This window comes from Scyliorhinus canicula, chromosome 5, assembly GCF_902713615.1.
Source record: "Scyliorhinus canicula chromosome 5, sScyCan1.1, whole genome shotgun sequence".
NCBI classification, from domain to species: domain Eukaryota; kingdom Metazoa; phylum Chordata; class Chondrichthyes; order Carcharhiniformes; family Scyliorhinidae; genus Scyliorhinus; species Scyliorhinus canicula.
In genome coordinates this window covers 226,662,149-226,679,351 of record NC_052150.1, presented here as the reverse complement: position 1 = coordinate 226,679,351, position 17,203 = coordinate 226,662,149, and the positions used below count along the sequence as shown (strand labels likewise).

The 17,203-nt window shown below is 53.8% G+C and overlaps 1 protein-coding gene across 1 annotated transcript in view; it reads right to left on the bottom strand.

The window, feature by feature from the left end:
• LOC119965710 (riboflavin transporter 2-like) overlaps positions 1 to 17,203 on the bottom strand; it is a 39,716-nt gene that overhangs the window by 744 nt on the left and 21,769 nt on the right. The window contains exon 5 of the mRNA XM_038796471.1: positions 16,427 to 16,550. Coding sequence (XP_038652399.1) covers positions 16,427 to 16,550 — 124 coding nt within the window. The remainder of the gene's footprint in view (positions 1 to 16,426; positions 16,551 to 17,203) is intronic.

Genomic DNA, 17,203 nt, shown 5'->3' with positions numbered 1-17,203 from the left:
TTCCACAGATTCACCACCCTCTGGCTGAAGAAATTCCTCCTCATCTTTGTTTTAAAGGATCGTCCCTTTAGTCTGAGGCTGTGTCCTCTGGTTCCAGTTTTTCCTGTAAGTGGAAACATCCTCTCCACATCCACTCTATCCAGGCCTCACAGTATCCTGCAAGTTTCAATAAGGTCCCCCCTCATCCTTCTAAACTCCAACGAGTACAGCCCCAGAGTCCTCAACCGTTCCTCATACGACTAACTCTTCATTCCCGGGATCATTCCTGTGAACCTCCTCTGGGCCCTTTCCAAGGCCAGCACATACTGCAAATGGGGTCTGACCAGATCCTTATACAACCTCCGAAGAACATCCCTGGTCTTGTACTCTAGCCCTCTTGACATGAATGCCAACATTGCATTTGCTGACTGAACCTGCACGTTACGTTGCGGATCAATGTGTAGCACTATTACCTCGGAATTGTACATTCATGACTCACACCAGAGCCTTGAGCACATGCGGCCCGCCAAAGATCTTTATGCGGCCCACCAAGTCATTAAAAAAAAATAATAATATTTTTTAAAAATATTTTTAAAATTTTTAATTTTTAATTTTTTTTTAAGGTTAATGGGGGGGGGCTGTGGGTTACTTACTGGAATAGGGTGGATACGTTGACTTGAGTAGGGTGATCATTGCTTGGCACAATGTCGAGGGCCGAAGGGCCTGTTCTGTGCTGTACTGCTCTATGTTCTGTATGAGGCGCCCAGAATCATAACCGGGTGAAGTAATTATTTTACTTAATATACTATGCGGCCCTTTAAAATTGTGAATTTCTGAATGTGGCCCTTGCACGGAAAAGTTTGCCCACCCCTGGGTTAGGCAATACACTGAGGAGCCCGCTTCCATCTCAGATGGATGGGCATGCTCTCAGGATGAAGCTGCTTGTATTTCTATAGCCCCTTTAATGTAGTAACACATCTCGGGACACTTCACAGAAGCATTGAAAGAATCACGCAATATTTTAGGAGGCCATTCAGCCCTGTATAGTGATCTCTGTATGTGTTAATATATGATTAGTTAATGAGCAGGCAGTACAGTCAGATGATCACTAGATTGCAACACTAACAGGAACTATATAAGGAGTTTCCCGCTCTTTCCTGGTGTTAGTGTGTGTGTAGTGCAGCTAGAGGTAGAGATGACCAGCTCAGAGTGTAGTGTATTATATTAATTGTTAATTTAATCTAATCTTAGTTAATTCTATTACTAGTCAAAGTATTAAAGTAAAAGAACTCACAAGTATATTATTTTGTTTCACAATAAATAATTTGTCATCAATAACTGATAACAAAATAACACTAATATTAAAACTAGGAAAAAGTGGGAAACTCCTTATATATTTCCTGTTAGTGCTGCCATCTAGTGATCATTTGAACTGGAAATCTATGACTGTTTATCATCAAATTAAATACAATTCGGCAAGATAAATGAGTAATATACATATTACATCTCTGTAATCTAACACCAGGCTCCGCCTGTCTCTGATGCTTCTGGGAATGAGCAATTCACCCAATGCCACTCCCTCTACTTCTCCCCACGCCTTTGCACATTCCTCATTTTCAGACAATAATCCAACTCCCTCTTAAATACCTCGATTGAACCTGCCTCCACCACACTCACAGACAGTGCATTCCAGACCCTAACCACTCACTGTGTGACCCTGCCTCCACCACACTCTCAGATAGTGTGTTCCAGATCCCAACCACTCGCTGTGTGACCCTGCCTCCACCACACTCTCAGACAGTGTGTTCCAGACCCTAACCGCTCGCTGTGTGACCCTGCCTCCACCACACTGTCAGACAGTGCATTCCAGGCCCTAACCACTCGCTGTGTGACCCTGCCTCCACCACACTCTCAGACAGTGTGTTCCAGATCCTAACCACTCGCTGTGTGAATCTGCCTCCACCACACTGTCAGACAGTGTGTTCCAGACCCTAACCGCTCGCTGTGTGACCCTGCCTCCACCACACTGTCAGACAGTGCATTCCAGACCCTAACCACTCGCTGTGTGACCCTGCCTCCACCACACTCTCAGACAGTGTGTTCCAGATCCTAACCACTCGCTGTGTAAAAAAGGTTTGTTCTCATGTGGCCCTTACCCCTTTAGTCAATTACCTTAAATCTGTGCTCTCTGGTCCTCTTCCACCAATGGGGAACAGTTTGGGTCCAATTGGCCCAAATACCTCATGATTATGAATACTTCTTGACAAATCATCTTCAACCTTCTCTTCTGCCAAGAAAACATCCCAACGTCTCCAATCTGTCTGCATAATTGAATTTCCTCATCTCTGGAACCATTCTCGGGAGTATTTTCTGCTCTCTCTCTCTCTCTCTCTCTCTCTCTCTCTCTCTCTCTCTCAAATGTCAGAAACATAGAAAATAGCAGCAGCAGAAGGCCATTTGGCCCTTTCTTCCTGCTCCGCCATTCATTATGATCATGGCTGATCATCCAACTCAACGCCTAATCGCTCATTCCCCCCATATCTTTTGATACAATTTGCCCCAAGTGCTGTATTCAACTGCTGCCTGAAAACATACGGGGCTGGATTCTCCGACAGCCAACACCGAAATCGGAAAAGGCGACTGGGAGGGGAATCGCTCCGATCCCGGAATCGCGGCAGGCATCAAATTGCAATGCTCCAGCACCTCGACAGCGGCATCATTGCGTTCCGGAATGCACATACATAGACACCATTTGTATGTCATTAGCAGGCCCGATCTGGTATGCTGCGGGGCCTCCGCCATTCTCTGCCTCCGATGGGCCCAACGGCGCGGTTCACTTGTGCTTTTAAAAACCATGGGCGCGATTCTCCGCCGCCCACGCCGGGTGGGAGAATAGCGGCAGGGCCTCCCGACATTTTTCATGCCCTCCCGCTATTCTCCCCCCCCCCTCCCCACACACCCGACCCATGCCACGAATCGCCGTTCGCCGTTTTTTACGGCGAGTGGCGATTCTCCGAGGCCGATGGACCGAGCGGCTGGGCCTTCACGCCCGTTTCAACACGGCAGCAAACACACCTGCTCGCTGCCGTCGTTAAACGGGCGTCAGATCCCCGTTTGGGGCATCTGGGGGCCCGATTGGCACGGCAGTACCACGGCGGGCATGCGCGGGTTGGCGTTGTCTAACCTGCGCATGCGTGGCCACGTCATCGGCCGCGTCAGCCGGCGTGACGCTTGACGTGCGGCCTTGACGACCGTCGTCAAGGCCGCGCCGCCGTGACGCACGGGGCCGTGCTCCTAGCCCCGCCCAGGGGGGAGAATCGGCCCCGAATGTGGCGTGAAGGTTGCCGTGGGTCACGGCCTGTCCCACGGCAGCCTTTACGATTCTCCGCATTTGCGGAGAATCTCGCCCCATGAAACTGGCGTGGCGGCTGCTGAGGGAGAGTGAGGGGGTACGGAAGGTGTCAAACATCGGCATAGTTTGCTGACCGTTGTGCCACTGGCCAAGGGGGCTTCTGTCAGGGGCCGGGGGAGAATATTGAGGGTGGCCAGGAGGTGGGCTGTGGAGTCGGGGTGGACGGGCATGGAACACCATTGCCGCAGACGGCAAGGCAGCCATGCAACTGCGCCCGCCGCTAACAGCCCGCTTTGAACCTAGTGCCACTCTGGGTGGGTATAGGGGTCCCCTCTGGTACCTGCTGACCCATCAGCTGTGTGGGCGCACTCCAGCACAACCAGTGCCGGCTGGGATGAGTGTGTGTGGGGAGTGTAATGTGTGTGTGCGGCTGGGATGAGTGTGTGTGGGGAGTGTAATGTGTGTGTGCGGCTGGGATGAGTGTGTGTGGGGAGTGTAATGTGTGTGTGCGGCTGGGATGAGTGTGTGTGGGGAGGGTAATGTGTGTGTGCGGCTGGGATGAGTGTGTGTGGGGAGTGTAATGTGTGTGCGGCTGGGATGAGTGTGTGTGGGGTAATGTGTATGTCCGGCTGGGATGAGTGTGTGTGGGGTGTAATGTGTGTGTGCGGCTGGGATGAGTGTGTGTGGGGTGTAATGTGTGTGTGCGGCTGGGATGAGTGTGTGTGGGGAGTGTAATGTGTGTGTGTGGCTGGGATGAGTGTGTGTGGGGAGTGTAATGTGTGTGTGTGGCTGGGCTGAGTGTGTGTGGGGTGGGTAATGTGTGTGTGTGGCTGGGATGAGTGTGTGTGGGGAGTGTAATGTGTGTGTGTGGCTGGGATGAGTGTGTGTGGGGAGTGTAATGTGTGTGTGTGGCTGGGATGAGTGTGTGTGGGGAGTGTAATGTGTGTGTGGCTGGGATGAGTGTGTGTGGGGAGTGTAATGTGTGTGTGCGGCTGGGATGAGTGTGTGTGGGGAGTGTAATGTGTGTGTGCGGCTGGGATGAGTGTGTGTGGGGAGTGTAATGTGTGTGTGCGGCTGGGATGAGTGTGTGTGGGGAGTGTAATGTGTGTGTGCGGCTGGGATGAGTGTGTGTGGGGAGGGTAATGTGTGTGTGCGGCTGGGATGAGTGTGTGTGGGGAGTGTAATGTGTGTGCGGCTGGGATGAGTGTGTGTGGGGTAATGTGTATGTCCGGCTGGGATGAGTGTGTGTGGGGTGTAATGTGTGTGTGCGGCTGGGATGAGTGTGTGTGGGGTGTAATGTGTGTGTGCGGCTGGGATGAGTGTGTGTGGGAGTGTAATGTGTGTGTGTGGCTGGGATGAGTGTGTGTGGGGAGTGTAATGTGTGTGTGTGGCTGGGCTGAGTGTGTGTGGGGTGGGTAATGTGTGTGTGTGGCTGGGATGAGTGTGTGTGGGGAGTGTAATGTGTGTGTGTGGCTGGGATGAGTGTGTGTGGGGAGTGTAATGTGTGTGTGTGGCTGGGATGAGTGTGTGTGGGGAGTGTAATGTGTGTGTGGCTGGGATGAGTGTGTGTGGGGAGTGTAATGTGTGTGGGGCTGGGATGAGTGTGTGTGGGGAGTGTAATGTGTGTGTGCGGCTGGGATGAGTGTGTGTGGGGTAATGTGTATGTGCGGCTGGGATGAGTGTGTGTGGGGAGTGTAATGTGTGTGTGCGGCTGGGATGAGTGTGTGTGGGGAGTGTAATGTGTGTGTGGGGTTGGGATGAGTGTGTGTGGGGAGTGTAATGTGTATGTGCGGCTGGGATGAGTGTGTGTGGGGTGTAATGTGTGTGTGCGGCTGGGATGAGTGTGTGTGGAGAGTGTAATGTGTGTGTGCGGCTGGGATGAGTGTGTGTGGGGTGTGTAATGTGTGTGTGTGGCTGGGATGAGTGTGTGTGGGGAGTGTAATGTGTGTGTGTGGCTGGGATGAGTGTGTGTGGGGAGTGTAATGTGTGTGTGCGGCTGGGATGAGTGTGTGTGGGGAGTGTAATGTGTGTGCGGCTGGGATGAGTGTGTGTGGGGAGTGTAATGTGTGTGTGTGGCTGGGCTGAGTGTGTGTGGGGTGGGTAATGTGTGTGTGTGGCTGGGATGAGTGTGTGTGGGGTGTAATGTGTGTGTGCGGCTGGGATGAGTGTGTGTGGGGAGTGTAATGTGTGTGTGAGGCTGGGATGAGTGTGTGTGGGGAATGTAATGTGTGTGTGTGGCTGGGATGAGTGTGTGTGGTGAGTGTAATGTGTGTGTGTGGCTGGGATGTGTGTGTGTGGGGAGTGTAATGTGTGTGTGTGGCTGGGATGAGTGTGTGTGGGGAGTGTAATGTGTGTGCGGCTGGGATGAGTGTGTGTGGGGTAATGTGTATGTCCGGCTGGGATGAGTGTGTGTGGGGAGTGTAATGTGTGTGTGCGGCTGGGATGAGTGTGTGTGGAGAGTGTAATGTGTGTGTGCGGCTGGGATGAGTGTGTGTGGGGAGTGTAATGTGTGTGTGTGGCTGGGATGAGTGTGTGTGGGGAGTGTAATGTGTGTGTGTGGCTGGGATGAGTGTGTGTGGGGAGTGTAATGTGTGTGTGTGGCTGGGATGAGTGTGTGTGGGGTGGGTAATGTGTGTGTGCGGCTGGGATGAGTGTGTGTGGGGAGTGTAATGTGTGTGTGCGGCTGGGATGAGTGTGTGTGGGGAGTGTAATGTGTATGTGCGGCTGGGATGAGTGTGTGTGGGGAGTGTAATGTGTGTGTGTGGCTGGGATGAGTGTGTGTGGGGAGTGTAATGTGTGTGTGCGGCTGGGATGAGTGTGTGTGGAGAGTGTAATGTGTGTGTGTGGCTGGGATGAGTGTGTGTGGGGAGTGTAATGTGTGTGTGTGGCTGGGATGAGTGTGTGTGGGGAGTGTAATGTGTGTGTGTGGCTGGGATGAGTGTGTGTGGGGAGTGTAATGTGTGTGTGGGGCTGGGATGAGTGTGTGTGGGGAGTGTAATGTGTGTATGTGGCTGGGATGAGTGTGTGTGGGGAGTGTAATGTGTGTGTGTGGCTGGGATGAGTGTGTGTGGGGAGTGTAATGTGTGTGTGTGGCTGGGATGAGTGTGTGTGGGGAGTGTAATGTGTGTGTGTGGCTGGGATGAGTGTGTGTGGGGAGTGTAATGTGTGTGCGGCTGGGATGAGTGTGTGTGGGGTAATGTGTATGTCCGGCTGGGATGAGTGTGTGTGGGGAGTGTAATGTGTGTGTGCGGCTGGGATGAGTGTGTGTGGAGAGTGTAATGTGTGTGTGCGGCTGGGATGAGTGTGTGTGGGGAGTGTAATGTGTGTGTGTGGCTGGGATGAGTGTGTGTGGGGAGTGTAATGTGTGTGTGTGGCTGGGATGAGTGTGTGTGGGGAGTGTAATGTGTGTGTGTGGCTGGGATGAGTGTGTGTGGGGTGGGTAATGTGTGTGTGCGGCTGGGATGAGTGTGTGTGGGGAGTGTAATGTGTGTGTGCGGCTGGGATGAGTGTGTGTGGGGAGTGTAATGTGTATGTGCGCCTGCAGCTTGTCAGCCTCCTGAGAGTCAATCACGGACCCAGCGAATACCTCACCGTTTTCCACTGGAACCGATTGTGTCCCACGTGGCGCCGGTGCCAACCCCTTAACGGTAGCGGAATCGCTCCAGGTGCAGCGCCAGTTTTCCTGTTGTAAAAGTCCACAGAATCTGCATTGGCGTCAACACTGTGGGGGTGATACTCCGAGGCCCCGTGCCGGGCCGGAGAATTGCCGCAACCACGCCACGACGCCGGCGAACGATTCTCCGAGGTGCGGAGAATCGCCGCCATTTGCGCCGGCGCGTTTGGTGCGGCGCCGGCCACTGGAATCGGCGGGGCCGCCAATTCTCCAGCCCGGATGGGCTGTGCGGATACTACAGAGTCCTGTCGGTGTCGTTCACCCCTGGTCGCTGCCGGCGGGAACTCTGCGGGAACAGTCGGGGGTGTGGGGGGGGGGGTGGCCTGTGAGTGGGGGGGAGGGGGCCTCCGATGGGGTCTGGCCCACGATTGGGGCCGGTCTCTCCCCCCACGGGCCTACTTTCTGGCGCGGCCGGCCCCTGAACACCGCCTCCATCTTCAGTCGGAGCCGACACGCCAAAGAAGTCCCCCGCGCAAGCGCAGGATAGTGCAGCGCCCATTTGTGAACCGCTCCAGAACCGTGCTGGCCACCCATGGGGACCCTAACGTAACCGGTCCCGGTTCACGCCATCGTGAAACGCGACGGTGTTCACAAGGGCGCAAACTCTTCGGCCCAATATTGGAGAATCGGCCCCTTAGTCTCAGTTTTGGCCTCAACTAATAATAATAATCTTTATTATTGTCACAAGTAGGCTTACATTAACACTGCAATGAAGTTACTGTGTTAATGTAAGTGGACTAGGACAGTCAGTCCTGGTCCAATCACGTTAATGCAACAGCCAAGAAAGCCCAACAACGTCTCTACTTCCTACGGAAGCTAAAGAAATTCAGCATGTCTGCATTGACTCTCACAAACTTCTACAGATGTGCCATAGAGATCATCCTATCCGGCTGCATCACAGCCTGGGTACGGCAACTGCTCGGTCCAAGATCGCAAGAAACTGCAGAGTGTGGTGAACTCAGCCCAACGCCTCACACAAGCTGCCACCCCCACATTGATTCTGTCTACACCTCCCGCTGCCTCAGGAAGGCAGGCAGCATTATCAGAGACCCCTCCCACCCAGGCATTGCCTTGTTCCAGACCTTTCCATCAGGTAGAAGATACAGAAGTCTGAAGACTCGCACATCCAGACATAGGAACAGCTTCTTCCCCACAGCTACAAGACTCCTCAACGTCACCCCCTCAGACTGATCTGTTCCCTGTTAAAAACACTATTCACGACGCCCTATGCTGCTCTTGCTCATGTATTTGCTTTGTTTGGCCCCTTGTTCCGCACTGTAACCAATCACTGTTGTCGATGTACTCTGTTGATTAGTCTACTATGTACGTACTGTGTACATTCCCTCGTCTGCAGAAAAATACTTTTCACTAAACTTCGTACATGTGACAATAAATCAAATCAGTTGCTGTGAAAATCCCCTAGTCTCCACATTCCGGCGCCTGTTCGGGTACACTGAGGGAGATTTCAGAATGTCCAATTCACCTAATTTCGGGACTTGTGGGAGGAAACCAGAGCACCCGGGGGAAACCCACGCAGACACAGAGTGAACGTGCAGTCTCCACACAGACAGTGACCCAAGCTGGGAATTGGACCTGAGACCCTGGTGCTGTGAAGCAACAATGTTAACCACCGGGCTATCGTGCTGCCCCTCCTGTGGTAACGGATACCACAGACCGACCACGCTCTGGGTGAGAAAATGTCTCCATCTCTGTCCGAAACGGTTTACCTCGTAACCTCAGACTGTGACCCCTGGTTCTGGACACCTCCACTATCGGCATCATCCTTCTTGCATCTACCCATAAGATCATAAGGCTGTAAGACATAGGAGCAGAATTAGGTCATTCGGCCCATCGGATCTGCTCCGCCATTCAATCATGGCCGATATGTTTCTCATCCCCATTCTCCTGCCTTCTCCCCATAATTCCTGATTCCTCTGTTTATCAAGAAAATAATCTTTGGACTGTGGGAGGAAACCGGAGCACCCAAATTATACTATATCTGCCATACATTTGCCCACTCACTCAGCCTGCCAAAATTCCGCTAAAGTATCTCTGCATCCTCCTCACCTCCCACCCAACTTTGTGTCATCTGCAAATTTGGAGATATTACATTTTGTTCCCTCATCTAAATCATGAACCTACATTGTGAATAGCTGGGGTCCCAGCACCGATTCCTACAGTACCCCACTAGTCGCTGCCTGCCATTTGAAAAAGACCCCTTTGTTCCTACTCTTTGTTCTTACTCTTTGCTCCCTGTCTGCCAACCAGTTTTCTATCCCTCTCAATACACCGTCCCTAATCCCACGTGCTTTCATTATTTTAAATTTGTTCATGCAGCAGAGGCGGAAGAAGAGGATTCTGGGAGAAATCAACTCAGTCACTTCAACGGTACTGTGGGTAATTGAAGACCTGGTGGCAAGGAGCGGTTAAGCCCAAAACACGATATTAGTGTTTCCCTCCCTCCCTTTTCCTCTAACCAAAAAAAAGGCACTGTGAGGAGGACAAGCAAGGTAAGATTCTTATTCTTATATCTTTCTTAAGTGTAAAAGGGCAGAGCTGGCAGTTATACCAGTGGTATGCTCCTCCTGCCAGATGTGGGAGATCAGGCAGCTTTCTAGTGTCCCTGACGACTATGTTTACGGGAAGTGTGACCAGCTGCATCTCCTCTCAGATTGTGTAGTTCAGTTGGAGCAGCAACTGGACTCATTGCAGAGTATACAGGGGGCAGAGGGGGTGATAGACACCAACTTCATGGAGGTGGTCACACCAGAGGTTCAGACAGATGGGTGACCGCCAGGAGAGGCAGGCAGGCCAGGCAGGAGCCTCCTATGGCTATTCCCCTCTCAAACAGGTATACCGTTTTGGATACTGTTGGGGGGGGGGATAGCCTCTCAGGGGAAGATACTAGCAGCAGCCAGGCCTGTGGGCAGGGTCAGGCTAAGTCCAAGCGAGTGATAGTAGCAGAAGACTCGATAGTCAGGGGCACAGACAGGCGTTTATGTTGCTGCAACCGGGACTCCAGGATGGTGCGTTGCCTCCCTGATACCAGGGTGCTGGCTATCTCTGAATGGCTACAGGGCATCCTGAAACAGGAGGGCAAACAGGCCGATGTCATTGTCCACATTGTTACTAATGACATAGGCAGGACGAGGGAAGAGGTCCTGCAAAGACAATTCAGGGAGTTAGGTCGGGAGCTAAACAGCAGGACCTCGAAGGTAGTAATCTCAGGATTAATCCCCGTGCCCCGTGCTGGTGAGGCTTGGAATAGGGAGATAGTAAGTTGAACACCTGGCTAAAGAGCTGGTGTAGGCTGAAGGGCTTTAGATACATGGATCACTGGGATATCTTCTGGGGAAGGTGGGACCTGTACAAGAAGGATGGGTTGCACCTGAACTGGAGGGGCAGTGATATCCTGGGTGGGAGGTTTGTTCGTGCTGTTCGGGAGGGTTGAAACTAGTGTGCCGGGGGGGTGGGAACCGTAACAGCAGGCCAGTAAGTGAAGAGACTGGGGGAAAAAGTGAGACTGAGATAAACATAGCGCAGAGTAAGATCAGCCACAGGGCTCAGCAAGACTGTAGGTCTGGAGTGCGTTAGCTTCAATGCAAGAAATATAACAGGTATTGGGGGCCTCACGGTAGCATGGTGGTTAGCATCAATGCTTCACAGCTCCAGGGTCCCAGGTTCGATTCCCGGCTGGGTCACTGTCTGTGTGGAGTCTGCACGTCCTCCCCGTGTGTGCGTGGGTTTCCTCCGGGTGCTCCGGTTTCCTCCCACAGTCCAAAGATGTGCGGGTTAGGTGGATTGGCCATGCTAAATTGCCCGTAGTGTAAGGTTAAGGGGGGGTTGTTGGGTTACGGGTATACGGGATTACGTGGGTTTAAGTGGGGTGATCATTGTTCGGCACAACACCGAGGGCCGAAGGGCCTGTTCTGTGCTGTACTGTTCTATGTTGTATGTTCTAAAACAGATGAGCTGAGAGTCTGGATTACTGCATGGATCTATGATGTAATTGCAATTACGGAGACATGGTTAAAGGAGAGACAGGACTGCCAGCTTGACATTCCGGAATATCGTTGTTTTAGTCAGGACAGAAGGGGAAACAGCAGGAGTTGCAATGCTGATTCGGGAGCAGAGCAGAGCTGTGTTGAGGGAGGACACATTGGAGGGACCTTGCAGTGAGGCATTGTGGGTGGAGCTCAGGAATAAGAAGGGTGAAATCACAATGCTGGGAGGGTACTATAGACCTCCCAACAGCCCGCAGAGGAGCAATTGTGCAGTCAGATGCTGGAAAGGTGCGAAATAAAAGCAGGTTAGTTGTGATGGACGATTTTAACGTATAATAATAATAATCTTTATTGTCACAAGTAGGCTTTCATTAACACATTCCGGCGCCTGTTCGGGTACACAGAGGGAGAATTCAGAATGTCCAATTCACCGAACAAGCTTCGGGGACTGTGGGAGGAAACCGGAGCGCCCGGAGGAAACCCACGCAGGCACGGGGAGAACGTGCAGACTCCGCGCAGACAGTGACCCAAGTCGGGAATCGAACCCGGGTCCCTGGCGCAGTGAATCAACAGTGCTAACCACTGTGCTACCGTGCCGCCCCTTATATTGACTGGGAATCACTGACAGCCAGGGACCCAGATGTACAGGAGGGATTTTTCACACAGTACGTTGACAATCCAACCAGGGAGGGGGCCACTCTCGACTTGGTATTGGGGAATGAGCCAGGCCCGAGGTGATTGATGTTTCAGTGGGGGAGCATTTTAGCTCAGCAACCATAATTCCATAAGGTTTTGGGTAGTCATGGATAAGGACAAGAGTGGCCCGGGGTTGAGGGTGCTTAATTGGGCCAATTACATCTAAATTAGCCAGGAACTGGGGAATGTGGATTGGGAGCAGCTATTTGAGGGGAAATCCATGTCTGATATGTGGGAGGCTTTTAAAGGCCACTTGATTGAAATGCAGGACAGGCATGTCCCCGCAAAAATGAAGAATAGAAATGGCAGGATTCAGGAACCATGGGGAATTGTGGGAGGAACCTGGAGCATCCGGAGGAAACCACTGGTCGCACTGAGGGAACACGGCACTGTCAGAGAGTCAGTACTGAGGGAGTGCCGCACTGTCAGAGGGTCAGTACTGAGGGAGTGCTGCACTGTCAGAGGGTCAGTACTGAGGGTGCGCCGCACTGTCAGAGGGACAGTACTGAGGGAGTGCCGCACTGTCAGAGGGTCAGTACTGAGGGAGTGCCGCACTGTCAGAGGGTCAGTACTGAGGGTGCGCCGCACTGTCAGAGGGTCTGTACTGAGGGAGAGCTGCACTGTCAGAGGGTCAGTACTGAGGGAGTGCTGCACTGTCAGAGGGTCAGTACTGAGGGAGTGCCGCACTGTCAGAGGGACAGTACTGAGGGAGTGCTGCACTGTCAGAGGGTCAGTACTGAGGGAGTGCTGCACTGTCAGAGGGTCAGTACTGAGGGAGTGCTGCACTGTCAGAGGGTCAGTACTGAGGGAGTGCCGCGCTGTCAGAGGGTCAGTACTGAGGGTGCGCCGCACTGTCAGAGGGACAGTACTGAGGGAGTGCCGCACTGTCAGAGGGTCAGTACTGAGGGAGTGCCGCACTGTCAGAGGGTCAGTACTGAGGGTGCGCCGCACTGTCAGAGGGTCAGTACTGAGGGAGAGCTGCACTGTCAGAGGGTTAGTACTGAGGGAGTGCTCCACTGAGAGGGTCAGTACTGAGGGAGTGCTGCACTGTCAGAGGGTTAGTACTGAGGGAGTGCCGCACTGTCAGAGGGTCAGTACTGAGGGAGCGCTGCACTGTCAGAGGGTCAGTACTGAGGGAGCGCTGCACTGTCAGAGGGTCAGTACTGAGGGAATGCTGCCCTGTCAGAGGGTCAGTACTGAGGGAGTGCCGCACTGTCAGAGGGTCAGTACTGAGGGAGTGCTGCACTGTCAGAGGGTCAGCACTGAGGGAGTGCTGCACTGTCAGAGGGTCAGTACTGAGGGTGTGCCGCACTGTCAGAGGGTCAGTACTGAGGGAGTGCCGCACTGTCAGAGGGTCAGTACTGAGGGAGAGCTGCACTGTCAGAGGGTCAGTACTGAGGGAGTGCTGCACTGTCAGAGGGTCAGTACTGAGGGAGTGTCGCACTGTCAGAGGGTCAGTACTGAGGGAGTGCTGCACTGTCAGAGGGTCAGTACTGAGGGAGTGCCGCACTGTCAGAGGGTCACTACTGAGGGAGTGCTGCACTGTCAGAGGGTCAGTACTGAGGGAGTGCTGCACTGTCAGAGGATCAGTACTGAGGGAGTGCCGCACTGTCAGAGGGTCAGTACTGAGGGAGTGTCGCACTGTCAGAGGGTCAGTACAGAGGGAGTGCCGCACTGTCAGAGGGTCAGTACTGAGGGAGCGCTGCACTGTCAGAGGGTCAGTACTGAGGGAGTCCCGCACTGTCAGAGGGTCAGTACTGAGGGAGTGCCGCACTGTCAGAGGGTCAGTACTGAGGGAGCGCTGCACTGTCAGAGGGTCAGTACTGAGGGAGTGCCGCACTGTCAGAGGGTCAGTACTGAGGGAGTGCAGCACTGTCAGAGGGTCAGTACTGAGGGAGTGCAGCACTGTCAGAGGGTCAGTACTGAGGGAGTGCTGCACTGTCAGAGGGTCAGTACTGAGGGAGTGCAGCACTGTCAGAGGGTCAGTACTGAGGGAGCGCCGCACTGTCAGAGGGTCAGTACTGAGGGAGTGCAGCACTGTCAGAGGGTCAGTACTGAGGGAGTGCCACACTGTCAGAGGGTCAGTACTGAGGGAGTGGCGCACTGTCAGAGGGTCAGTACTGAGGGAGTGCCGCACTGCCAGAGGGTCAGTACTGAGGGAATGCTGCACTGTCAGAGGGTCAGTACTGAGGGTGTGCCGCCCTGTCAGAGGGTCAGTACAGAGGGAGTGCTGCACTGTCAGAGGGTCAGTACTGAGGGAGTGCTGCACTGTCAGAGGGTCAGTACTGAGGGAGTGCAGCACTGTCAGAGGGTCAGTACAGAGGGAGTGCTGCATTGTCAGAGGGTCAGTACTGAGGGAGTGCTGCACTGTCAAAGGATCAGTACTGAGGGAGTGCCACACTGTCAGAGGGTCAGTACTGAGGGAGTGCCGCACTATCAGAGTGTCAGTACTGAGGGAGCACCGCACTGTCAGAGGGTCAGTTCTGAGGGAGTGCTGCACTGTCAGAGGGTCAGTACTGAGGGAGTGCTGCACTGTCAGAGGTTCAGTACTGAGGGAGTGCTGCACTGTCAGAGGGTCAGTACTGAGGGAGTGCTGCACTGTCAGAGGGTCAGTACTAAGGGAGTGCTGCACTGTCAGAGGGTCAGTACTGAGGGAGTGCTGCACTGTCAGAGGGTCAGTACTGAGGGAGTGCCGCACTGTCAGAGGGTCAGTACTGAGGGAGTGCTGCACTGTCAGAGGGTCAGTACTGAGGGAGTGCTGCACTGTCAGAGGGTCAGTACTGAGGGAGGGCCGCACTGTCAGAGGGTCAGTACTGAGGGAGTGCTGCACTGTGAGAGGGTCACTACTGAGGGAGTGCTGCACTGTCAGAGGGTCAGTACAGAGGGAGTGCTGCACTGTCAGAGGGTCAGTACTGAGGGAGTGCTGCACTGTAAGAGGGTCAGTACTGAGGGAGTGCCGCACTGTCAGAGGGTCAGTACTGAAGGAGTGCCGCACTGTCAGAGGGTCAGTACTGAGGGAGTGCCGCACTGTCAGAGGGTCAGTACTGAGGGAGTGCTGCACTGTCAGAGGGTCAGTACTGAGGGAGTGCTGCACTGTCAGAGGGTCAGTACTGAGGGAGCGATGCACTGTCAGAGGGTCAGTACTGAGGAAGTGCCACAGTGTCAGAGGGTCAGTACTGAGGGAGTGCCGCACTGTCAGAGGGTCAGTACTGAGGGAGTGCTGCACTGTCAGAGGGTCAGTACTGAGGGAGTGCTGCACTGTCAGAGGGTCAGTACTGAGGGAGTGCCGCACTGTCAGAGGGTCAGTACGGAGGGAGCACTGCACTGTCAGAGGGTCAGTACTGAGGGAGTGCTGCACTGTCAGAGGGTCAGTACTGAGGGAATGCTGCACTGTCAGAGGGTCAGTACTGAGGGAGTGCTGCACTGTCAGAGGGTCAGTACTGAGGGAGTGCCGCACTGTCAGAGGGTCAGTACTGAGGGAGCGCCGCACTGTCAGAGGGTCGGGACTGAGGGAACGCTGCACTGTCAGAGGGTCAGTACTGAGGGAGTGCCGCACTGTCAGAGGGTCAGTACTGAGGGAGCTGCTCTGTCAGAGGGTCAGTACTGAGGGAATGCTGAACTGTCAGAGGGTCAGTACTGAGGGAGTGCTGCACTGTCAGAGGGTCAGTACTGAGGGAGTGCCGCACTGTCAGAGGGTCAGTACTGAGGGAGCCGCACTGTCAGAGGGTCAGTACTGAGGGAGCCGCACTGTCAGAGGGTCAGTACTGAGGGAGTGCCGCACTGTCAGAGGGTCAGTACTGAGGGAGTGCCGCAATGTCAGAGGGTCAGTACTGAGGGAGTGCTGCACTGTCAGAGGGTCAGTACTGAGGGAGTGCCGCCCTGTCAGAGGGTCAGTACTGAGGGAGTGCCGCACTGTCAGAGGGTCAGTACTGAGGGAGTGCCGCACTGTCAGAGGGTCAGTACTGAGGGAATGCTGCACTGTCAGAGGGTCAGTACTGAGGGAGAGCTGCACTGTCAGAGGGTCAGTACTGAGGGAGTGCAGCACTGTCAGAGGGTAAGTACTGAGGGAGTGCCGCACTGTCAGAGGGTCAGTACTGAGGGAGTGCCGCACTGTCAGAGGGTTGGTACTGAGGGAGAGCTGCACTGTCAGAGGGTCAGTACTGAGGGAGTGCCGCACTGTCAGAGGGTCAGTACTGAGGGAATGCTGCACTGTCAGAGGCTCAGTACTGAGGGAGTGCCGCACTGTCAGAGGGTCAGTACTGAGGGAGTGCTGCACTGTCAGAGGGTCAGTACTGAGGGAGTGCCGCACTGTCGGAGGGTCAGTACTGAGGGAGTGCTGCACTGTCAGAGGGTCAGTACTGAGGGAGTGCTGCACTGTCAGAGGGTCAGTACTGAGGGAGTGCCGCACTGTCAGAGGGTCAGTACTGAGGGAGTGCCACACAGTCAGAGGTGCAGCACTGTGGGTGCACCACAGATACCACAACCTGAAAGTTCCTCTGCAAGCCATTCGCCACCCTGATTTGGAAATATATCAGCCGTTCCTTCACTGTCGCTGGGTCAAAATCCTGCAACTCCCTTCCTAACAGCACTGTGGGTGTACCTACACCTCAGGGACTGCAACGGGTTGTCTGAAGGTGAATAAAGGCATGACAGAACAGATCTTACTTTTGAAGCCGATTTCAGGAGGTTCGGAATATAAAATTTGGGTGAAAGAACACTCACAATGAGGGTGGTTCCAGAGTTGGTCTGAGCCAGCCAGGGGCATGGACTCAGAACGGCCATGGCCATGATATAGGAGGCCAGGGCACTGCCACTTAGCACCAGGAACCCCATCAGCTTCAGTGACCTGGAAGGGAAACAAAGAACATTAACACAAACCAGCATTCTAAACAAGGACAGAAAGCTCGGAGGACTGAACGCCACCAATGGCGGCTCCCAATCTCCACCGAGATTCATCTGTCCTTTCTGTCTTGAACGCCCCAGTCAGACAGGAAGCACATCCTTTGGGTTTCTGTGGAGATCACCTTTCTGGAGACAATCTATTTTCAATCGCCCTGGAGTCAGCCGCAGTCGGAACTCTTCTCCAGCTCACCTGGGCACTGGGTTGGAGACAGCAGGTAATGCAGAGGGAGGTTCTGCTCAGTTGCCCAGAGTATTGGCCAGACCCCAGCTGGAGTAACTGCATTCAGCTCAGGCACTCCCAACTCAGGAAGGGTAGGTACCTCTCGCTTTGCTGCAGCGAGAGGTGCAATTATTCTGCCGTCGGCCACTAGGGAGCCACCCTCCACCACTTCAGAACACGCCCAAAGACTAGGCTCATATTCACGTTTGAGAGGTGATCCAATCAAGGTGTCTGAAATATTAACGATTCAATAGGGTCGATAGGGGGAAACTATTTTCCTTTGGCCAGGGACTCCAGAGCAAGGGGGTACATAGAACATAGAGTGCAGAAGGAGGCCATTCGGCCCATCGAGTCTGCACCGACCCACTTAAGCCCTC